Here is a 24,998-nt window from a genome sequence, read left to right as displayed (position 1 = left end):
TGAAACTATTCACATAAAAGCTTCTGCATAAACGTTCACTGCAGGATTACTCCTAACACACACACACACACACACACACACACAAATACAGAAATAACTCAAATATCCATCAATGATGAATGAATAATCAAAACGTGGTTCAGTCACAAAACGGCATGTTATTCAATCATAAAAGAAACAATATACTGATACATGAGAACATTATGCTAAATCATTAGCATATTAGGAAAGAAACCAGGCAGAGAAACCACATATTGTACTGTGACTCCATTTACCTGAAACGCGCAGTATAGACAGACTGACAGAAATTAGATCAGTGCTTCCCAGGGGTCCAGGGGTCGGGGCTGACAGCCCGTGGGTATGGAGCTTCCTCCTGAGGTGTGGAAATGGTCTGAAATTAGGTAATGGCAACATGAGTACAGAAATGGTATGGACCTAACAGAAGCAGAAGATACTAAGAAGAGGTGGCAAGAATACACAGAAGAACTGTACAAAAAAGATTTTCATGACCCAGATAATTACGATGGTGTGATCACTCACCTAGAGCCACACATCCTGGAATGTGAAGTCAAGTGGGCCTTAGAAAGCATCACTACGAACAAAGCTAGTGGAGGTGATGGAATTCCAGTTGAGCTATTTCAAATCCTGAAAGATGGTGCTGTGAAAGTGCTGCACTTAATAAACAACAGCAAATTTGGAAAACGCAGCAGTGGCCACAGGACTGGAAAACGTCAGTTTTCATTCCAATCCCAAAGGCAATGCCAAAGAACGCTCAAACTACCTCACAACTGCACTCATCTCACACGATAGCAAAGTAATGCTTCAAATTCTCCAAGCCAGGCTTCAGCAGCAGTACATGAACCGTGACCTTCCAGATGTTCGAGCTGGATTTAGAAAAGGCAGAGGAGCCAGAGATCAAATTGCCAACATCCGCTGAATCACTGAAAAAGCCAGAGTTCCAGAAAAACATCTATTTCTGCTTTATTGACTATGCCAAAGCCTTTGACTGTGTGGATCACAACAAACTGTGGAAAATTCTGGAAGAGATGGGAATACCAGACCACCTGACCTGCCTCTTGAGAATTCTGTACACAGGTCAAGAAGCAACAGTTAGAACTGGACATGGAACAACAGACTGGTCCCAAATCAGGAAAGGAGTACGTCAAGGCTTCATACTGTCACCCTGCTTATTTAACTTATATGCAGAGTACATCACGAGAAACGCTGGACTGGAAGAAACACAAGCTGGAATCAAGACTGCCGGGAGAAATATCAATAACCTCAGATATGCAGATGACACCATCCTTATGGCAGACAGCAAAGAACTAAAGAGCCTCTTGATGAAAGTGAAAGAGGAGAGTGAAAAAGTTGGCTTAAAGCTCAACATTCAGAAAACTAAGATCATGGCATCTGGTCCCATCACTTCATTGCAAATAGATGGGAAAACAATGGAAACAGTGTCAGACTTTATTTGGGGGGGCTGAAAATCACTACAGATAGTGACTACAGCCATGAAATTAAAAGACGCTTACTCCTTGGAAGGAAAGTTATGACCAACCTAGATAGCATATTCAAAAGCAGACACATTACTTTGTCAACAAAGGTCCATCTAGTCAAAGCTATGGTTTTTCCAGCGGTTACCTATGGATGTGAGAGTTGGACTATATAGAAAGCTGAGCACCAAAGAACTGATGCTTTTGAATCGTGGTGTTGGAGAAGACTCTTGAGAGTCCCTTGGACTGCAAGGAGATTCAACCAGTCCATCCCAAAGGAGATGAGTCCTGAATATTCATTGGAAACACTGATGCTGAAGTTGAAACTCCAATACTTTGGCCACCTGATGTGGAGAGCTGACTCACTGGAAAAGACCCTGATGCTGGGAAAGATTGAAGGTGGGAGGAGAAGGGGATAACAGAGAATGAGATAGTTGGATAGCATCTCCGACTTGATGGACATAAGTTTGAGTAAGCTCCAGGAGCTGGGATGGACAGGGAGGCCTGGTGTGCTGCAGTCCATGGGGTCGCAGAGTCAGATGCGACTGAGCTGACTGAATGTGAGTACAATTGTGTGAATATACTAAAAACCATGGATCTTTTACACTTTAAAAGGAGGAATTCTATGGTATCCAAATTATATCTCAAAAAAGAGAAAAATGGAAAGAAAGTAGGGGCAATTCAGGAACAAAAGTCAGTCCACATACAAGGGAAGAGATTCAAACATTCAAACTTGTGATTTTTTTAATTGGTTTATTTTTAAAAGAGAACAAATACTAGATAATAATCTTGATCAAGTGGAGGTGAGGTTGGAGATCTCAAAGAATAGTGAGCTATGTCCTTTACGCTCTCAAGGAAGACAGATAAACGTATTGCATGCATATCCCATTTCTGGTACATTAAAAAGAACAGAAACATTCTCAGTGAGCAAAAGATGCAGTGAATAGACATACTCAAAAGGTAACGAATACAATGTCCCTGTCACATTTCAGAAGAAATCACTCAATGATGTGATCATTCGGATTAACAGTTGAGCAGATTCTAAAGAAAGTAATGGCAACCACAAGGTCAGACAAACAATCTGTATCTTCCAACCAGAAGAATGAATAAATACCTAATCCATACAGAAAAACCTCTCAAACCAACAAATGACTGGGAGAAAAAAAAAAAGGATAAAAGAGCAAACATTTTAACAAGCCCAAATGGTTCAGAAAGCATAACACTAAGCTCATAAAAGACCTCACACTGAAGTCTTAAAAATCTTACTATATTTTGCTATCAAGAGACACTTTTAAATAAAACCAGACTTTTTTAAATTAGAAAGGAAAAAGACATGACTAGAAAATACTACCCAAAACATGTCAGTGCACCAACATATAAAACACACACACATCACAAATACAGAGCTCTGAGCCAAGCAAATCTTGAATTTAACCCCTTTTATAAGGTCACAGAAGGAAGCCTCCAGAATTAAAATTTCATGAAGACCACTCTCTGGCCACAGGGTAATTCAGTTAGAAAATACACAGTAAAGGAATATTTTCACCTTAAGAATATTTAAATTTAAGTACATTTAAGTACTCAGAAAACAGACAAACTCCTTGGGGCTGTAATTTTTTTAATAGTTTTTTAATTTTAAAACATGAAAAAAAATCCTAATCAAACAAGTTAATTTACTTTAAATAAATAGAAAAATCTAAAGACACTTGTTTAAAAAAACAAAACTTGTATGATGTGGCTAAAGCTGCGCTCACAAGGTAATTTTATAGCCTTCATTAAAGAACAGCATGAGCTATATGTTCAACTCAGTAAGCTAGGAAAAGAGCCAGAGAACAAAAGAACGCAGAAAGAAACCAAGAGCAAGCAATAAGGCAGAAAGCAGAGATAAAGAATCAATAAAACAAAAAATGGATTCTTTTAAAAAGAATCAAATGAGATAAACTATTTGTAAGCAAAAGCACAAAAAACCAAAAGCATGTCTAAGGTATATAATCATAGATCCAGTGTGTATAGGTTTTTAAATATCCTAAAATACTCTGATACAAACAACTTCAGGCTGCAACTGACTTAATAGAAAGCACCAATAAATCAATACAAGGTAATTCTCTAATGAATAATCAAATAGCTCTTCCATTCTAAAAGGAAACAGAAGTTCAGATGATTTTATAGACAGGTAAAAATTTCAGAAACAGAAAATCAAAACAGAAAATCCAAGGATTCAGCAAGTGTTTCATAATTTTAAAAAAATAATAAGTTGGTTACCTTTCTTTCAAGGGACTATTACAACACATAAAATAATACAGTATAACTAGTGTTTATCCCAGAAATGCAAGGATGGCTTAACATCAGATAATATATTAATATACATTAAAATATTCAAAGGAACGAGTGGCTGAAATGACAATCTGTAAGAAATGCAGAAAGCACATCCCATACAATTCATTAACCATTCAGGATTAAGAATTCCTCACATGCTAGAAATAAGAGAACTTCAACCGGATTCTTTTTTAAAAAAGGTATCTTAGCAACTATCTACTGCTTTTCCTTAATAATAAAATTTTATAGAACTCTCAGAATTTAAAGTAAGAATCCTTGTTTTTATAACTGATACTCGACACTGTACTGATGGTCCCAGCCAAAGTAACAAGGTTAAGAACTAACAGGTATAAACTTGAAAAGAAAAAAATATACGATCACCCCTATTTCCACAGATGATTATCTACATATAAATCCAAAAGCATCCACTACGTTTCCAAATGAGATAGTTCAACAAGGTGGCTAGACACAGTGATGGAATATAAACAGGCTTCCTATGCACAAATTACTAACTAGTTAGAAAATATAACTTTCAATAAATCTAAGAAAGGCTGTGAAGAACTTTTAAAAGTGGGTAATAAAACATTAGTTAAGAACCAAAAGGTGGGGAGGGGTGAGAGAGAGGCGGCTTCCACACCCCCCCACAACCCCACCCCCCCACCCCCTGATTCATTCATCTCTTCCCATTAGCTCCTCCCCAGCATCGTACAACACTCTATAATCTCTATCTTAAAGCAAACACACTCTGGAGCCTACCCAGCCCTCCTGGCTCCCTTTTGGAAAAACTGGTCCTGAGAACTGCCTCCGTGTCTCTTTTCCCACGCTCTCAGGAGCCCGAGCCAGGTGTAGCCCCTGGACTCCCCCACCAGCCGCTGCCAAACTTAAGGTCAATCCCAGGTCGTCCCGGCGGCACTCAACACAGTCGTTCCCTCCTTGGAACGCTCCTCACCTGCTTCCAGCGCGCCGCCGCCGTTCTCCTGCCCATCGAGTCTCCTTCCCAGCATCTTCATCCCCCCGCCCCGCCAGCTCCAGTAAGAATGTTCGCAACCTGCGACTTTCACGGCTCTTCTCCACCTACACTCACTGCCTGGGTGCCCTCCTTCCCCGGCCGTATGCCGTGGCGGCTGACGCCTCGGTCGGGTCCGACTCCTGCGACCCCGCGGACTGTAGGTGGCTGCCGTGCCCTCCTCCAGGAAATCTTCCTGACCCCGGGATCGAACCCGAGTCTCCTGTGTCTCCTGCACCGGCGGGTGAGTTCTGCTACCACTGCGCCACCTGAGAAGAACCAGGTTTACCCAATGAAGACGTACTAACTCCGCGTCCAGGTCAGTGAGGGGAATCGCACCAGCTCTGCAGAGGCGGACATCCCCCAAAAGCACCTCCCGCCGAAGCACGTGCCCTGCACGCTAGGCTTGCAGCGCCGCCGGGGCCGCCCAGCCACGCCCGGATGTCTAAAAGGCGTCTCAAACTTAACGCGTCCAGAACCCAACTCCCACTTATCCACCCCCTTAGATCTCCCCAGCGATAAAACGCAAGCCGAGCCCTGAGCAGTCAGCCTGTCTGAACAAGTGGCCGATCCCATTCTCCGAGTGACGCAAGCCCGAAAACCCCGGGTTCTTTCCGCTTCTTCTCCTTCCGTCACACCGGACACCCGACCCTCGAGTCAGGCGTGCTCAGCTCCACCTTCGACACAGACCCCGGGGGCAATCACTCCTCACTACTCCACCTGTCCCCCGGGTATCAAACGCCAGCATCTTCTGCCCGAGCAACTGTGCCCGTCTTCCTTCCTCCCTAGCCCCGCCCCAGCTGGTTCTCCGTATATACCGGCATCCAACACAACCCTTTAAAAATGTGGATTTGAGTATGTCACCCCTCCCAAGGCTCCCCGCCTCAGTAAAGACCAAACTCAGAGTATTGGGCACATCTACAAAGGGCCCCCGCTTGGACCCCACACCCCGACCTCAGGTACCAGCTAGGTCTCTCCAGCTCCAGACACACCAGCCTCCAGGGGCATCCCCAAACGTCACCGTATCAGTGGGGCCTTCTCTGACAATGAACATGAAACGAGCCCCCGGCTGCCACCCCACTTAGCCTACCAGCACCACGAGAGGCTGAGCACCGGGTAGGACTCGCCCGTCGGGCCCACTGTGCACCTCCAATGCCACCGAGGGACCCACGCGCGCAACCCCGGCCTGGCGGGGAAGAGGAAGAACGCGCCACCAAACTGCTGAGCCATCTTTCAGAAAAGAGAACAAGGTCACCCTATTCGGCAGGGCAAGTTTCCCAGGCTTATTATAAAGCCGACCGATTACAAGAGTCAGGTGTGATCATGACGAGACAAACATCGGGTGAACAGGAGAAACTGGCGCACGCGTGCACGCACACGGAAACTTCACACACGGCAGAGAGGCAGACAGGTCCCGGAGAGGGTGACCGGTTCAACAAACCGAGGCGGCAGACGACCCGCAGCTGAAAGACAAACCAGATCCCGGCGCACACGTGAAAATCAACCGCAGGGCTTTCTCACCGTAGGACACAAAACTTTTGGATGAGAAGACGACAGTGATCTGGGGATAGGAAGTATTTCCTACATGAGAAATGAAATGAGGAAGAAAAACTGGATTAAAATGTAAATTTTCATTAACTTTGTGGGTGAAATACGTATGTTACGGATTTTTAAATCTTTTAAGAGCAGGGACACACACAGGTATTTACAAGACGAATAACAAAAAGTAGGATTAATTACAAAGATCTTCAACAAGTCAAGAAAAAAGTAGAAAAAAAATGGACCGATTAACATAAAAAGGTTTTTATAGCACAATACACAATTCTTTCAGTGTTGACTTCTATGTGTCTTCTGAACAGCATGGATAGAATTCTGTGTTTATGAAATAACTGTGACTTGTAAATGCACCCTTCTATCTGCATTCATGCACAGAGCTGTTCCTAACGATGGGCCTCTACGGTTTACGCTAGATAACCTGGGTGTTACAGCAGGGGATGCTTTTTTCCCCCTTTGACTTCCACCTTCTTTTCTCCTTAGACACGGATAGAGCCTTTATGTAGAAACCGTGAGTAAGGTGATGAGACCATCAAATTCAAAGCACCTGCCTGCCAAACGAGCATCAGCTAATTCAAGTAGTAGTGACCTTAAGAGACCAAACTCTATTTCAAAGCAGCTGTTGACAACACCAAACATTCTCGGGTCTTTTTCCTCTTTTAGGATTGCCCTCCGACAGCCTTTTGAATATCCCCCATGGCGCCAAAAGTCCACAAAAAATGAATCTGAGAAAGGATCAGAGTAATTCAAAACTATAAAGTTTTAGTGAGTTAAGTTGGTGATATGCTGTAAATCAAAAGCGGTTTCCCGCACACTTTCAAATTCTCTTTTGGACAAAATTCTGGGCAAGTGGAACCTCTGATCTTTCTTTTCATCAATGTTTTGTGCTTCGTTATAGCCACCTGTTCAACCTAAAATCCTTGGTGATATTCAAAAACTGTTATCTGTGTTGATGCATTAAGTTCATGCTCCTGGCAAATTCGCTTAATCCCATACAAAGCCGGTTCATTCTCTACCCTATAATTAGTCACTAGTTTTAGGTCCATACAAAGACTTCCACGCTGCTGGGCACAGGAACTCTACCGGTAATTCCCGGGAGCTCCCAGGAGCCCCACGAGAAAATGTTGCTATTTCAGTCACATCTTCTCTACGTCTGCTTAGTGATCCCAAGGATGGAGACCGTGGAGAGAAAGGCAAGTGAGGATGCTGGCTGGGATCCTGCTTGGTTTTTTATAGTCAAACCACCATTGACTGTTAACTCATACTACAAAGAGTGCAAGAAGTAAGAAACCCTTAAAACTCCAGTCCTCGTGGCAAGAGCAATCAGTGGACTCCTTTTGTTGTTGAGGTGTGGGCTAGCATGTGTCTTGGAGAATAATCTCTAACACCTTAACATAAACCCTAACTCACCCAGGGTAATGCCTCCCAGACTCTAAGAAACTTTTCTAAAGCTTGCAAAAGATCTGCGTGTGTGCTAAGACGCTTCAGGCGTGTCCGACTCACTGTGACCACATGGACTATAGCCTGCCAGGCTCCTCTGTCCATGGGGTTCTCCAGGCAAGAATACTGGAGTGGGTTGCTATTCCCTCCTCCGGGGGATCTTCCCGACCCAGGGACTGAACCGGCATCTCTTATGTCTCCTGCACGAGCAGGCAGGTTCTTTATCACGGGCACCACCTACATATACATAGACAGTATTGGCACATCATAGTTAACTGATCATTCAAACTCAAAGATTTTTTTAAGGTTTAAGCAAGGTTCACATTTAAAGGGTATCATTATAAACTCTCTTGAAGAAATTTTTCAAATGCCACTTTTAACAAACCCATAAATCATTTAAGAATGCTAACCAAATAGCTCTTCGCTAACCCCTGCTAAGGTATATGGAACACAGAGAAAAGCAAACCTCCCCACAGCTTCGCCGCATTTTTGTATCATTACTAACCTCTTACACGTAACAGACAAGCAGAAACCTGACCGATGACCCATCCTAGACTGATAATGATGTCCAACCGGACTGAGAAGTCGTCTCCCACTCAGGACAAAACCTTCCGGGAAAGGGGAGGGACAACAGATACGCAGCAAGCAAAGCTGGATTCAGTTCAGAAGCTGGTTTGGAAAAACAGAGCGAGGCTACTGTTCACTCGGTTTTCTCATTACTTCTGTGAACAGTTCAACACTGCATCGCCCGACGGGGCAGGAGGGGCAGAGCGCAGCAGAGCAGCAGGCGGGAGGAAAAGACCTCCGCTCCCGGCCGCTGACCTGGGGAGACAGAGATCAGAGGAGAGCCTCGGTTCCGAGCAGACCCTGCTGCCACACCTGGGGCCACCAGCCTGCAGTGCACACAGCCCCAGGAGCCCACCTGGCCCTACACGAGGCTCTCAAGCCCCTTCCTCCCCAGGCAGCGGGTGCTTCAGTGGGACTCTCTGGGGCTTCTGTCTCCAGGGGTATTCAGGGGAGCCTTTGGGGGAGGCTCGTCAGGTCACACAGCCGGGCTGGCGAGCAAGGAGGGCTGGTCGACCCCAGCATTCCCCCTGGCTGGGGACGCTACTGTCTCAGAAAGCTCAAGGAGGAGCGGAAGCCAGTGGTGCGGGTAACTCCGGATGGGGCCTTCTCCCCTGTCTGTGTGGATCAGCTGTCTGCGCTGACCGCCTGTATACACCGAGAGGGGAGGCTCCCCAAGTCTTGCTCTAGGCAGCACCCCCACCTCCGCACACGCTGCTCCTCCCTCAAGAGAGATCACACGACAGTCATACTTGTTGCTAGGAGTGCAAAGGGTACACCCGCGAGGGGAGAGAAGTCAGAGGACTAAGTCCAGGGGGTGGGGGGACCAGAGAGCCAGGGCCGCCTCCTCGGGACTCTGAGGCGTCAGGCAGGTCGGGGGGTTCCCTTTGAACTGCACGGATGAGAAGTGAGGTGAGCCAGGGGGGCAGCCGGACGCCCACTCGCAGATCTCCAAGTGTAGCGACAAGCCAGAGCCTGTCTGGGTCAAGGGCCTCCAAGGGCTCTTTGCAGACGGAAGTCAGGCTGCAGGGACCAACCTGGCCGAGGGGACGGGAGATGCAGGATGGAGGGAGGCAGGAATGAAGGACGGAGCCCGGGAGACAGGACGTTTCCTGGGGGCTCCGGCCAGCCCAGGGTCGGGAGGTGTGCAACAGGCAGGCCCAGCGCCAGCACCCCGCTCCTCAGAGAAGCAGAGCAGGAGGCAACTGTCCCTGCACCTTCCTTCAACACCCAGACAAGACTTCAGATAGAAACTAAATGTCTTTCCAACATCAAGGGTACAAACAAGGGCTGAAACAAGATTTCTTAAATTGTTTATCGGTGACTCAGTTCAAATATTCTCATTCACATTTCACTAAAATCATCTAATCCTTCTGCCACCCAGCGCAGTCACGGAAGAGGACAGGGTGGGTCCCTGCCCTTAACCCGGGGTTAAGAGGATGGTGAGGAGCTGAACAAAGACACCAACTCCCGGCTCGTCTTCCTGAAGCATCAAGCCAGCCCAAAGATTTATGGAGCAGCATTAACAGGCAATTACTCTGAAAACACTTGTCAAGCCAAAGATCATTCCGTGCAGCACACTGTTAGCTCCACAGAAGTTTCCGGAGGATGAGAGGATTCAAAGCCAGGTGGGGCCTGCAACCCCTTCCCTCCGCGCCTGATGACGTTTGCTCTCTCTCCTCTGCCATCAGGAATCCCTGAGTGGGACACTTTGGAGAACAGACCACAGAATTAAACTGAGCTCTGTCGCTTACATCCCCAAACTTCTTACAAGTCATTTTTGATCGCTCTTTTCAACCCAGGGCTTTTATCTCTGTAAACAGGCTCTTCAGCAGCTGGAGGGGCTCAGGAGTCCCTGTGACCTGTGACTGCAGGGGCCACGCCAGGGTCCCTCTGCAGCCTGTCTCGAGAACACACTTCCTCAGGTCAGCTCACCTGCCCTCAGCGGCTCCCTCTCCCCTTCCAGCTCTCTGCTCCTAACACACTAAGGAAGCCAGGGAGCCCAAGCGCATCGTGCCGCAAATACAGGCGATCGGCCTCCAAGAGAGACCTGGAGACCTGGTTGTCTGTGGTGTGACAACCTGTTATAGTCAGGAGCACTTCTGCCTTGGTTCTCACATTCTGAGCAGCTGAGGCTTCCAGATCAGTTACATGCTAAGACAATCTGCCCGCAACTCTGGGCTGCTCTGAACTCCCAACAGTCATCTACTGATGAAAAACGTTACCGTTGTAACCAAAGGTATTCGTGACCTGCAACCAACCAGGGGTAGGGAAGCAGGGTTGTCAACCAACAAAGGCTGCAAACCGCCAACCTCTTGAAAGCCTCACATGGCAAAAACAAAAAGTAAAGATGCTTCCCAAAAATACTGTGCTAACTTCTCCAGCTACTATTGGTTAGACCACGCCCCCCGCCCCCCCTACACACTTTTCAACCGGCGGGTAAACATAAATGCTGTGGCCAACATTTCAAATACTCTTTCCAGGAACACACTTTTCCTTCAAATTATTTGTATCAAGTTTAGAAATAACTTTCCTCCAAAACACCATATGGCTTTTCAAACAAGACACCTAAATGCACAATTCTCACATATATGGTATAATTTCAAATAATGCAACTTCAGTCACTGTAACATTTGTATTTCAGCTGAAAGTCGGCAATTATTAATGGCTCACCATGTTCATACCCTCAGATGCACTGATATAAACCCAAAAATAGACAGCCGATCTTTCCAGGAGAAAATATTCATCATACTTAATACCTAGAGAAAGTCATGCACTGTTGTTTAAACGTGTCCGACTCTCTGAGACCCCCATGGACTATAGCCTGCCAGGCTCCTTGGACTCCGTGGCATTTTCCAAGCAAGAACACTAGAGTGGGTTGCCATTTCCTTCTCCAGGGGATCTTCCTGACCCAGGGATCCAACCAGCATCTCTTGCATGGCAGGTGGGTTCTTCACTGTCTGAGCCACGTCGGAAGCAATGCTTACTTGACTTACTTATACGTTACTTACTTATAAGTAATGCTTAAGCAAACACAAATGATTAGTAGTGCAAAACAAAAAGGAAATGAATGAGTCACCCAGAGTCTGAAGGGGAGGGAGTCTTCCTGCTAACGGTGACCTCTGATAAGCTTCTGAATGAGGATGGGCACTGGGACTGCCCAGCCGGTGAAGCCACCGTGTATTGGCACCACAGAGGTAGGAGAGGGGTGGCGGGGGTTTCAGAGGTGGACCAAGCAGGCCAACTGCTGTGGCTTCACTGGCTCCAGCCAAGCCGACAGGCCAACCTTAGGCGAAGGTTGACAAGGATCAGAATCGCATGTAGAGCGGGAAGGCAGAGCGAAGGCACTGTACGTTATGTTTCAGAAGCACTCGCTGTAAGTCTTATGTCCATCTGCATAAACAGTTACCCCTGAAATCCAGTTCACACTTTCTCTGCATTCTATGTTTAGGTAAACCTTAAGTGTTGGCTCAAGCTCTTGATCCAAGATACCAACAAATTCCAAATCAGAACCGTGTCTTCAGATCCAGGCAAAAAAAAAAAAAAAGAAAGAAAGAAAGCAAACAAGTTTCCAAAAGGCACTCTCACTGCAAAATAACTAGATCATCAATAAAATACAACTCTTAACACCTCCCTGGGCTGGCGGTAAGCAAGGAAAATATCCAAGAGCCCCAGGAACTTCCTCCAACCCAAACCAACCGTGAGTCAGTCAGTCATAAAAGTAGACAAACACCAAAGAGGAAGAAAGCCAGCCAGACTGATGAGGATGGGGAAGGGGAGGACCAGAATATTCAGAAACAAAAAATACAACTTAAAATGAAAGAACCAATGGACGAGTTAATTGATGATTAGAACCAGAAGTGAGACCCGAGGACATACCCAGAATGCAAACAAAACAGAGACAAGGAAGGAGATGCCTACAAGAGAGTAAGACGGGGATTGGGGGGGGGGGGGGGGGCACGCCCAGCGGCAGAGTTTAGAAGCCCAGTGGGATCAGATGATAAGACGGCCAACAATCTTTCAGAAGACACAAAGCCACAAGGAAAGCACAACATACATCAAGACGGTCCATAAACAGGAAGTTACACAGAGATACACTGTAACAAGTCTCGAGAACACCAAAGACAAGGAGAGGATCCCAGAGCCACCAGAGGCAGAAGGCAGAGGTCCCCTGGACTGACAACCTCCTCCTCAACAATAATGGGGAACAGAGGCAGAAGGCAGACCTCCTCCAGGCTGACAACCTCCTCCTCAACAATAATGGGGAAGCCAGAGGGCACAGGAGTAACAGCTTCAGGATGCTGAAGGAAAATGCTCAAGCAACTGATTCGATTCTAAATAAAAATGAGGGCAAAATAAACACAGTTTCAGGTAATCAGAAAACCAGAGGCTTTCCCACCAACAACCCCTCACCTGAGAAATCTCTGAAGGATATACTTGAAAAAGGGGGCAGAAAAAGAAAAAAAAAACCAGAAGGAAAGTTCTGAGATAAGACTGATAATCAAAGAAACAGGCAAAGATGCAGCTGAAGCTTACCAAATGCTGTCTGTATGGAGCAGCAAGGTTCTGCTTGGTGAGGTTTTGTGCACGCAGGCTGCGGAACACTGGAGAAGAACAGCAAGTGAGTTCCGGGGTGGATCAGTGCTACAGGACCCGAAGTCCCTGCATCATCAAAAGTGGAGCTGAAATACTAACTGCAGGCTTCATGGATGGAGAATCCCAAGAAGAGGCACTTACAGACTGCCAGCAGCATACAGCCTCACACCCGGTCATGAGGTCTCAGCATCGCTTCACCTCAGGCTCTGGCTGAAGCAGAGCAGAGCCTGGCAAAAACAGTGTCAAAGTGGCCCAATGCACGGGCGTGAAACCCCGGTCTCAAGAACAGGTTTGATTCTCTTCTGGGAGTCCTAGATCCCTCTGAGAAACAGAAAAAAGCTGCTGATCCTCTTCCCCAGAAAAACACTTAGGACTTGAACAAATTTTCACACCAAAGCAAGAGACCTTCCCCAGACATGGGTCCTCCCAGGCCTTGATCAGCTCAAAAAGCTGGAGAGTTAAGTCTGTGTGGGAAACAGTCAAGTGAGGCGTTCTCCCCATCCCAGGCTTAAAACCACATATGCCAGTGAGGGGCTGAGTGTAAAGGAACACCTGGGCATCAAGTCTGGGGAGGAGGGATCTGGAGGTGAGTCATTCCTTTAATTCACTGTGTCATTAAAACATAATCCGACCATCCATACAACTACTGCAAAATCTGAACTGTGGGAAATAACGACCACAAAAGAATTCTTAAAGACAGTCCACACCAACCTTACAACCTGGTGGACAAGTACGCCAAATGACGGAGACAGAAAACAAGACATTCCAGAAACCGTCCTTAACCTCACGACTGAGTATTTTTAATGCCCCCTTCCTGGAACGACTCGGTTAACCAGGGGCAACAACATAAAGAGCCTGAAAAATGGACTTGTGCGCCCACCTGGAGCCCGACTTCTGGGAAGGCACATCCCGATCCCTCGGCGTTGTCAAGAAACAGGCTGGTGCAATCTGGAGGTTCCCAAATCCACCCTTAAGAAGGAAGGTGTGTAAAGCAGAGATTCTGGTCTCCATTCAAACACAGCAAATTGCAAACTTAGGGTTTAGGACCCAGAATCTGCATTTTAATAAGGCCCACGATGATGCTGTGTGCCTACAGACACACACAATATACAAATGAAGACCCCTTACAAAAGCTTGACTCAGACCCAGCTTTATGTAGCTCAGACACTCAAAACTTAATGAAGCATGTCCTACATATCATGAAAATACGTTCGGTGGTTAAAATCATTATAGAGCATGAGGCGTCTTAGGTACCACAGCGAGAACAGAAAAACTTAAGTACACAGGAGCTGGAAGCAAATTCAAAGCAAATGCACAGGAGATGTCTCCATCCTCCCCGACCAGGCAAATGCATAAATACCCTCAGCAATTCACATTTAATAGACTGCGTTAATTTTCAAAACACACACACGTGACTCTACCACCACACAATCCATCCCAGCAAATAACTCTATTTTAGTTTTTTTTAGTTGGAGGAAAATTGATTCACAATGTCATGCTGGCTTCTGCCCTACAACAATGTGACTCAGCGCGTCCCTTCCCTCTTGAACTTCCCTCCCACCATCCCACCTCTCTAGGCTGACACAGAGCCAGGGCCATGCTCCCCGCGTCACACAGCAAATTCCCACTAGCTGTTTTACATACGGTAGTGTCTATATTTCCAAGCTACCCTCAATTCATCCCACCCTCTCCTTCCCCCACTGTGTCCACAAGTGTGTTCTCTATGTCTGCATCTCGGCTGCTGCCCTGCAGAGAGAGGCTCCTCAGTACCATTTCTCTAGATTTCCTATGTCTGTTTAATATATGACGTCTGTTTTTCTCTAACTTACTTCACTGTGTAAAACAGACTCTAGGTTTTCTCTTTTCTTATTTCAGGGATCTCAATCTTAAGAGCCAACAAACCACACACTACAGATGCTGGTTCATCTTGACCAACGTTCATGGAAGGTCTCCTGACTTCTGTGACTTCCACCCAAATTACACAGACAATCTGAGTTATAACTGTGCTTCTGGTCCGTGTACGGAAAAGTCTTGCAATGCACAATCTTATCCCAAAGGGAGGAGAAAGACTCCAAACACTTAACTCTCCCCCAAATCCTGATTGTCATTCCAAACTAACCAACCTGAAGACATGTTTTACAAGCCAGATATAATTTCATTCTTAAAAGCTTACTTCCATTTTTGATTGCCTGAAACACCCATGTGTTGGATATTTTCTCAGAAGGCCAAGAAGAGATAACTGAAATTTAAATTAGCTATTACTCTAGTTCTCAGGAGGAGAAAAGCCCACATCCAATGAGAAAAAGAATGATCAAGATAAAAGAAGAATACTGTTTCCATTGTTTTAGAGTCTTCGCTCAGCCCACCTGAACTCAATCTGATGGTTATTTGACCACTAGATAAATTAAGATCCTCTGGAGTTCTCGGTTTTCTTTGGTGATAAACTCAATTCACTTGACACTCTGAATGAAATCTCAAAGGAAGAAACTCTGCTTTCAGGGTGTGAGCAGACAGTGGCTCTTTTTTTTTTTTTTAAAGACTGGAAGAAGATAAAGATGTTTTATAAGGTAACGTTACCAACTGCTCTGAGATGCTAATGTTACTCAGGCTTCACTCTTCTCTGAAGCAGTGGTCATCATTCCCATTTCACAGATGAGGAAGTTTGGGGGAGATTCAGCTACCTAAGATATACAGCTCTTCCCTTCCTTCCTGACCCAGAAGGGAAGACTGGAACCACACTTCTGGCTCTAAAGCCTAGCGCTGGGATAGGGGTTAGAAGCCCTTTAACTGCTCCATGCCCCACCCTCCATGCTCCCCAGCCCCGTGCAAACCCTGCCTCCAGAACAGCTGACGGCTAAAGCTGAGGTCAGCAAACTAAGACCCACAGGACTGATCCAGCCCACCGCCTGTTTTGTAGAATCCATAGGTTAAGACTGTATTTTTTTTTCACATTTCCAAGTGATTCTTTTTTAAAAAAAGGAGGACAATTACATGACATGTAAAAATTATATGAAATTTGAATCTTCCCACCCTGTGGATGCTTCTGAGTGACAACAGCAGAGCTGAGCAGTGGTAACAGACCACTCGGCCTGCAAGGTCTTGGGTATTAACAACTAGCTGGTCCTCTACACAAACTATGTGGGTCCCTGCCCTAAAGGATGCCTGACTTCTTCTGTAGACTATAAACTTCGCAGGATGGATGAATGTAGAAAAATCTGCCTGCCCTGATCCTAGCTGCTGGAGACGCAGTGGGTAAATCGATTCTGCCCCTCAACCAACAAGAGCTCTTCAATGCTGGAAAAGGCTGATGCTGCTTCCCCCTCGGGGGGCTGTTCTCTTCTGTACTCACGAGGCACGGCTACTGTGACCATTTCACCACTGACCGAGGACAATCACTTCAGAGCAGAAACCGTGCTAAGTGTCAGAGGTCTCATTTCTTTTCAGGTGCGAAAACAAAAGTTAGGAGCTCACCCAAGTTCAAGAGGCTACGGCAGACGCAGAAGCCCTGTTCTTACCATCCCAAGTTACTTCAAAAAGCAAGACTCTGAACTTCCTCTCTGTCAACATATCCCTGTGGAACTGTGGAGGTGGAGCCCCAAAAGAAACTTCGACTTCGATTTAAGCAGAACTGGACAAGACCAGGCAACTGGTGCTCCGGGAACTGGTTACTAGCGTATCTTGGTGCTTCCCACACCGTCCCCCTCCCCACCTGACAAGCAGCCAGGCAGATGCAGTGTTTACTTCAAACAACTGCCTCACAAGGAATATTGCCTTGATTAACCCAGGACAACTCTATACCTTTAGAAACAAAACCAGACCTCAGAGAGGCATGTTAGATCAGTTAAAACACAATAACCACCATCTCCTTCTGAGCGCTCCCTCTGGGAACCGTGGGTCTGCTTTGCACGGTTTTTCATTTAAACTTCACATCTCTACGAGGGAAGCGTTTGATTCCAATTTTACAGATTGAGGACACTGAGCTTTCAAGGTTAATTTGCTCAAGGTGATGTCAATAACTAGGTTTTCTGCCTCCAAATCCAGGCTCTCAATCGCTACGCAGGACTTTCAGATAAACTTGCAATCCTAATAGAGACACACTGCTGCCTACAAGTAAAGGAGAAGTGAGAAAACACACTGGGAAAGACACTGACCACGTTATTGACTGTCACCTCAACTGGACCCCCTGCAACACCTTTCCCCAAAATCAGAACTCCAAACGATGAGCTCCACCGTGCAGGTGGGCCGTTTCTCTGCGACGTTCTTCATTCTCCCGACAGAAGCTCTTGGGAGGCACAAACCATTCCCATCCCTCGTCCCTCCCTGGCTCCCCACGGAGCGTCCACAGGGCAGGCATTCAATGACATGCTCTACGGACGACAGCTCGGCACAGAAGGTGACTTATAAATGAATGCTGCCACCAGAGCAGAAAGCCTGAAGATACAGGATAAACAAAGAACTAAATCCGGTTCATAATGCACTAGTGGTCAAAATGCTGTCTTCAGAATAATTTGTGACGTGTGAGATACAACTCACGTATAAGGTGCTGCCCTCACCCAGCACTAAGGGAACAAGTGACTCGACTGTGTATTTATAACCTCAAAAATGAAGGAAGCATGAACATTCAGGCCTAAAATCCTCACCAACAGTCTAATGTAGAAAGCAAAACCCCTCTTGCCCTGGTGCTATGTACTCTCCCAGCTGTTATGTCTCAGCCTCTACTTCCGGGCCTTTTCCCAAACACCACTTTCTTTCTTAGAAAGAATGGAAGCTTGAGAACAGGAGATTTTTTTTCCCCCTCTTTAGTACCCCAAATGGGGCTTCCCAAGTGGCTGGGGTAAAGAATCCTCCTGGCAATGCAGGAGACTCTAGTTCAGTTCCTGGGTTGGGAAGATCCCCTGGAGGAGGAAATGGCCACCCACTCCACTATTCTTGCCTGGGGAATCCCATGGACAGAGGAGCCTGGCCGGGTTGCAGTCCATGGGGTGGCAAAGAGTGGGACACAACTGAGCCCAAATGACCCAAGATAGCATTTTGAATACAGCAGGGGACAGCCAGTGTGTAAAGGACTTGAACATAATGGCGCACTTTCAGCCAGCCAAGGTACTCCGACCATGTACCATGTCGGGCAGACCACGGATTCTACGGAAGGCCGCCTCCTCCAGAGAACTTTCGCACAAAAAGTTGCTAGAAGGCCAGAACGGATGGTAACACACAGCCGCACGCTGTGCCAAGGGCGGTAACGCACCGGCAAGAGGGGACACCTCGGAAGGCTCAGCCGGTTCTCATTAAGCGATCGCGGGGGGCCAAAGGAGCTCTACTCGTTACAGACGCTTCCTTACGTCCCTAAACATCCAGGTCCCTGAACGCATCGGAGGTGAACCCACGGAGTATCCACAAGTGAAGTCTCTTACGAAGCTGTATTTACAAACACGCACCCGAAAGCAAAGAGTGCTCTCCAAGCGTCTGCACTCCCCAGGAAGTCGACTTTGCAACGAGTCAAGAAGTTACATCGGGGCGCACAAGACACGCCTGGAGATCCCAACCAACAACCACACCGCTCCAAGTCGACGCTGGCAAACCCTTGGCCCAGAACTCGCGGTTCAGACGGGGGCCCCCTTCTCGAAGCTCGCACCACCACGGCGCAAAAATGAATGACGGTTGGAGCCGCGTTAGGTTTAAATTTCCTGGCTCCGGCCACAATACCAAACCTAATTAGAGCATGCGGTCAACGCTCGGCCCTCTCGGCGCGGTGTCGGGCAGCGCTCGGGTCGGCAGCAGAGTCGAGAGACAGTCGCACTCGTCCCCGCGCCCCCCCGCCCCACAACCCCGCAGGCGAGAGCCCCCCACCCAGGAGTGCTCCGCCGGGCGCCCCCACGCCCCGCCGCCAGCACTCCAGCCCCGTCCGCGGTCCGGCCCCGCGGCCGGGACGCCCCCGGCCCGCAAACTCGGGCGCGCGCGCTTCCGTCCAGCAACCCGCGGCCGGGGCGGGGGCCGGGGGAGGGGAGCTACCTCGTACAGCTCCTCGGAGGCCATGGCGGGCGGCCGGGCGCGCGGCGCGGGGCAGGGCCGGCGAGGCGCCGAGCCGCCGGCGGCCCACACTTTGTTCCAGTCGGGTCCCTGCGTGGCCTGCGCTTCCTGCTCCGCGCGGCGCCGGGCGGGCGGGCGCTCACTCCCGCCGCTGCGGGCCGCCGGCCGGGTCGGTGCGCAGGAGCAGCTGCGCAACGCGCCCTCCGCGCCGCGCTCACTCCGCGGCGGGCCGGCTGGGGCTCGGGCTCATCGCGCCGCCGCGGGGCCGGGCCGGGCTGGGGCGGGCGCGGCGGCGGTGCACGGCGGCGCGCGGGCTCCGCGGCTCCCCCTCTCCGCGGTAGTGCAGAAAGCTTCCTACTTGCGGCCGAAAAACCTGCCCCGGCTACTGAGCATGCCCAGTGCGGCCGCCCGGCCCGGCCGAGCCGCGCTCCGGGTTTTCGGGCCGCCCGCGCGGGGTGGGGGGGGCGGGGCGGGGCGGCCGGCGGGCGGGGCGGCGCGGGGAGCGGCGGGCCGCGCTGGGGCTCAGCGGCCAGGCAGGCGGGCAGGAAGGGGCGGGGCCTGAGGCGGGGGCGGGGCCGCGAGCGGGGGCGGGGCCTGCTCGCCCCAGGGCCCTCCGGAGGTCGGGCAGAGCCGCGCGCCCGCCTCGACGTGGGGGGCGTGGCCGCGGCGCGCGTGGGAGGGGCCTGATCGCCCCAGGGCCCTCCGGAGGTCGGGCCGGCCGTGCGCCCGCCTCGACGTGGGGGGCGTGGCCGCGGCGCGCGGGGGCGGGGAGAGGGCGGAACCAGCTCGCCCCAGGGCCCTCCGGAGGTCGGGCCGGGCCGTGAGCCCGCCTCGACGTGGGGGGCGTGGCCGCGGCGCGCTAGGGCGTGGCCTGTGGGCGGGCGTGGCCTGAGGGGCGGGGCCTGCTCGCCCCGGGGCGCTCCGGAGGTCAGACTGGGCCGCGCGCCCGCCTCGACGTGGGGGGCGGAAGGCGGCGGCTCACACGGGGGCGGGCACCGGCGAGCCCAAGGTTGGGTTCGGAGCCGCGCCGCCCGGCGCCCGCAACCCGCCGCCCCGACGGCATTGGCGCGCGGAGCCCGTCCGGCCCGGGCCAGCCCGCCGAGGGCCGGCGGCGTGGCCAGGTGGAGCCCCCGCCCCTCCACGTGCCCGCCTCCCCCGCGGCCGCCGCCAAGACCCGGAGCCGGAGCGCGCTCCCGCTCGGCGGCAAGCCGGGGTGCGGGGCGGGGGCGGGGGCCTGGGCGGCGGGGGCGGGGGCCTGGGCGGCGCGAGGGCGCGGCCGCCTGAGCCCGGCCCGCAGCTTCCCCCGCGCCGGGCCTCCCTGTTCCTCTCGAGCGCCCGCCTCCCCCGAAGAGGAGCTGGGAGGAGGGGCCAGGCTCCGGGGAAAAGTCTGGGTTCCAAGGGAACGGGGCTGTCAGTCGTGGTTCTCCTGGGCGGGGCGAGGGGGGAGACGGGGGGGACAGCTCGGTGACCGGCGATGGGCAGGCTCCCCCTGCACTCGCCGCGGGAGAGGGGCATCGTGGACGAGGCCCCTGGGCACACCTGCCTGGACCCTGGACGTCTCCTCATCGCTGCGGAACGAGGAAGAGGCTGCGTGGCCCGACTGCCCCAAACGGCCGGCGACCGCCAGCCTCCCTGCGAGGAAAAGGGGACCTCGCGAGGCCCTGCGGACAGGCCGCTTCACGTGGCCCCCCATCAAACCCAGCCCTCTGCGCCCCCGGTGCATCCTCCGCCCCGGGCTGCAGTGAACCAGAAACCAACCTCCGAAAACAAGGCTCCTCCCACCAGTTTCCTTCTTCAAACCCCGTTCGATGGTGCCCCGTACGCAGTTTAATGACCAGAAGGCTTCTCACAGACCCTGCTGTCCTTCCTGCCACGCCGTCCTCTACCTACAAAAGAAGCTTGCCCCCCACCACCGGTGAATTGGAATTCCAGCGTCCCCACGCCCACGAACGAGCGCAGCGCCTGCCCTTAAGTCACTTCAAGTCGAATCACCATTGTCTCCACGGCGCCTGCAACCCCCTCTGCCTGGAATGCCCTCCCCCCTTTCAATCGTGAACTCCTGCTCCGACGTCACCCCAAAAGCAAAGCCTTCTGACTTCCAGGACCGAATGAGTCACCGCAGCCACTCGGCGCTCACCTCTGCGGACTCTGTTCTGTGCACTCTTCTCTCCCACCCCCCGTTTCTAGACTGCGACCTTCTCCCAGATCGCATCTTCAAGTTTGACGCTCCACCCCCCACACTATACCTACAAAACAGGGTGTTTATTCTGTGAATTGGAATCCTGGCGTCCACAGCAAAGCCCCTGACACCTAATTCAGCTCTGATTCCATTATCTTACGCCTTGACAACAGCATCGCAAAGTTTCCACCTTCTCAGCCCGTCCAGGAGTTAGCTCCCTTTGACCGCCTAGCCAGTTCTCTCTCCCCTCCAAACACGATCCCCTCCAAACACGAGCACCTCTTTTCCTTTCACTGAACATCTGCTACAAGTGCTTATCGCCTCTCTGGCACACAGATTCGTCAACCGTAGTTGTAAGCTCCTTGAAGGCAAAGACTAAGCATCCTGTAGCCTCCAAGTCTCAAAAGTGGTGGTCGCCCAGCTACGCCGGTGCTCACTGACTTGCAGGAGGTGGTTCAGAGTCACATAAGCCCAAGAAAACACGAATAAAAAAAGAGGGACCCTCAGTATAAAGTGAACACACACATCTCAGCTAGAAACCCCCATATAGTCACAGACCGAAATAAATATAAAGCCCCCACTGTTTCCGAGGGGAGGGGAGCAAGACACCCGCAACTGCTACTCTCAGCTTTGGGGCTAGTCCATTTGATACACATGCGACCCTAACACAAGGAGGCTTCCCTCACTGTGGGGAAAAAAGGAAGGGCGGATTACAGCATTAAAAAAAAAAAGCAACTCCAAAAAGCCGATGTATACGGACCTTCAATCCTGATGACCTGGATTATTTATGCTGCTGTGACCAGCATAAATATTAAGAGTAACCGCTAGGTAGAAGTCACCTCGGTAACACGACAGGAGTAAGCAAGCCATTCCCGTAAGCTCATCTCTCTCCTCCCAGGATGAGCTGGTTTCCATCTTAATCTAAGAGCAAGGCAGAGGAGACCTGTACTGAAGTACCCAACTGGTCACTGAGAAATTGAGCTCAGCTGTCCACTTGGCTCCTCTCAGCCACCTAAAACACCACTGGCTTGTTTAATACCGTTTTGTTTTTGTATTTCACCTCGTTAGTTCAATCCGTCTTACTTTTAAGCAAATTCTACTCTCTCCCCTCACTTTTTAAATATAAACATTTTAGCGGTGCTCATAACAGAAGCAGATATGTCCAAGATCATTTAATGGCTTTAAATTTATACCACCTTTTATCAAAAAGTGAAGTTTTGCAGTAGTTACCATGACCACGTGTGTGGGTGCTGTGAAAGTACTTTCTCAGTGAATTGAGAATAAAAGTGCAATCACATCCCCTAAACTCATCGAGGAAGATATCCGCATTGTGCCAAAAATACACGGGGCACAACCGTTTGTATTAGTGAAATATACAAATCTTAAAGATTACCGAAACGTCGAGAAGGAAGAAGATGCACACGTGTGATTAAAATACACATCTACAGGTTCTAAGCTTCAATTCTTACCTGAGGTGAGTGTGTGGTGGATACCAGCAGACACCAGCTACCTCCTTTTCCAAATTTGTACGGACAATGGGTAATCGACAGTCGGCAACACTCAAGACTCTTCCGATCAGGAGTTACAGCAACTCCGCACCTCTGCAGAACAATGACTAATACCTTACATTAGAAGTTCTTTCCTTTCCCCACTCGACATCCCAACCAATCACTTCTTCCATTCTCCCAAGAATCTGCATTTCATCTACATTTGAATCCCAAGTCTCCCGAAAGGAGATGGGGGATGGGACAGGAAAGACAAAAGAAGCCAAGCTCTAGCAACCACTGCTCTCAGAGTTGGAGGCATTTTAAGGTTGGGTGGCTTGGAAAAGGGCCGATAACGATCCCCTTCATTATGCACCCCCCCAAAGCAAAATCAATCTTGGCTACCTCCACCAAAACCTAAAATTTAACTGCAGTTTTTATCAAGAAGTGACCTAAGTTCGTTGGTTTGTGCATACTGAGACCAAAGAGAAGTTAAATGCCATCCTCGTTCTAGAGTAGTCACCCATGAAACTTGGGGAATTCCTATCTCACTCACTCAAAAGAAAGTAAGACAATTTCAGGCCTTCCAAAGCAAAACAGAGACGCACAGGAAACTCATAAATGCAGGTGCTAGGCCCTTCTCTGAATTTAGAGCCAACCAAGTCTTCCCTGCAAGCTTGAATTGGATGCCAGTGGCCCCCACTTTTCTAGACAACCAGCAACCTCTGTTTCCTGATTTCAGCTGCTGTTTTCCTCCCTGGCCAAATCATCAGTTTTCCCATTTCAACCAGCAACTTCTCCCTGCCTACATCCATCTTAGTTCCAGGTTTTATTCTCTCTTTTGTGTGGGAACAAGTGCCTAATCTGGCTGCCACGTTGCTGTTTCCTGACCAAATGCTACGACTATTTGATCTCTGTGCCCCAGCGATAGCAATTCTGAGACTTCTTCACATTTGGTTTCACCAGTTTCCTCTTAGGCTGAGGTTTCACCATTGGTCAAACCTCATCAATTTACAGTCAAGGGTTATTTTCTTCCTAAACTAGATTTAGTGTTTAACCACAATTCCTTTTTATCTTTAAGCCAAAGCTGATTCTACCAAAAGAATCCTTGTTATATGTCTTTGGTATCTTTCTTTGATAGAAGCAATTGATCAAGACTAATAAAATTTCTCATTTGTAACTTTATACATTGTTCCACCTTCTGAAAGGAGAACAGAACTAAAATTCATAATGAGTAAACAATCTTGAGACACTGCCTTGACATTCGGTTGACTTTATAACAGGGCAGTAACTAATTCATTTTAGGTTCCTGAAAAAAATATCGAATGTAAATGTTCCCTGAATCATTGTGATGGGTGGGTCATTATGTTTGTCATTCAGGGGAGACCATCCCAGTAATCTTATTACCTTCTGGCCTTTTCTAGAGAGAAAGAGATTATCAATAGGACCAAATGGGCAGAGATGAGTACAAACAGTCTGACTGGTAACACCAGGTGCAAAGGAAGCAGTGGGACTCAGAATATGCTAAGGAACAGAGCAGGTGGGGGCTGAAACCTAAAGCAAAGAGTAAATGAATTTGAAAATAAAGCTCAGACCACACCCACAAACAGAAACGTGTACTGGGGCTTGATTTTTTTCAATCACTAGTATTGCCCAGTGCAGAGGTTCGCAAACTGTGGTCCCCTGACCAGTAGCAACAGATTCACCTTGAATCTTATTAGAACAAATTCTTTACCACCAGCCGCCTACTGGCACCTAGCAATCTGTTTAACACGTTCTCCAGGCGATTCTGATGCACACGGAAGTTTGAGAACTGGTTTAGGACGGTTTTCTTTGTGGTGGTGGTGGGTTTTTTGTTTTGTTTTGTTTTGTTTTTTTTTTAATGAAGCTACAGATTTCAAACCAGTAGTGGAGCTTTAGATAATTTTGATTAGCCTTAGTAGATACTGATTAGCATTTTGAAGTGAGACAGGATGGAATGCATAGAATGGAATGGACTTGGAAAAGGAAAAAGAGCGCATCCATTCTCCACTAGGGGACCAGGTGGCTGTTTAGTCACTAAGTCATGTCCAACTCTTGTGACCCCATGGACTGTAGCCCACCAGGCTCCTCTGTGCATGGGATTTCCCAAGCAGGAATTCTGGAGTGGGTTGCCATTTCTTTCTCCAGGGGATCTTCCCAGGGAACTATTGTTTCCATTAAATATACACACATTTTAAAAATATAGATAAGTACGTATATGTTTATATATATGTATATACACACATATGGGTATATATACACCCACATTCATACATACGTATATTATTATACATTAGGTTATAATGTAAAAGACATTT

At 49.1% G+C, this 24,998-nt stretch overlaps 1 protein-coding gene across 1 annotated transcript in view; it reads right to left on the bottom strand.

Moving 5' to 3' along the window:
- CDYL (chromodomain Y-like) overlaps positions 1-19,237 on the bottom strand; it is a 97,310-nt gene extending 78,073 nt beyond the window's left edge. The window contains 1 exon segment of the mRNA XM_018039130.1: positions 18,979-19,237. Coding sequence (XP_017894619.1) covers positions 18,979-19,002 — 24 coding nt within the window. The 5' untranslated portion in view covers positions 19,003-19,237.

This window comes from Capra hircus, chromosome 23, assembly GCF_001704415.2.
Source record: "Capra hircus breed San Clemente chromosome 23, ASM170441v1, whole genome shotgun sequence".
NCBI lineage: Eukaryota > Metazoa > Chordata > Mammalia > Artiodactyla > Bovidae > Capra > Capra hircus.
This window is presented reverse-complemented; position numbering and strand designations above follow the sequence as displayed.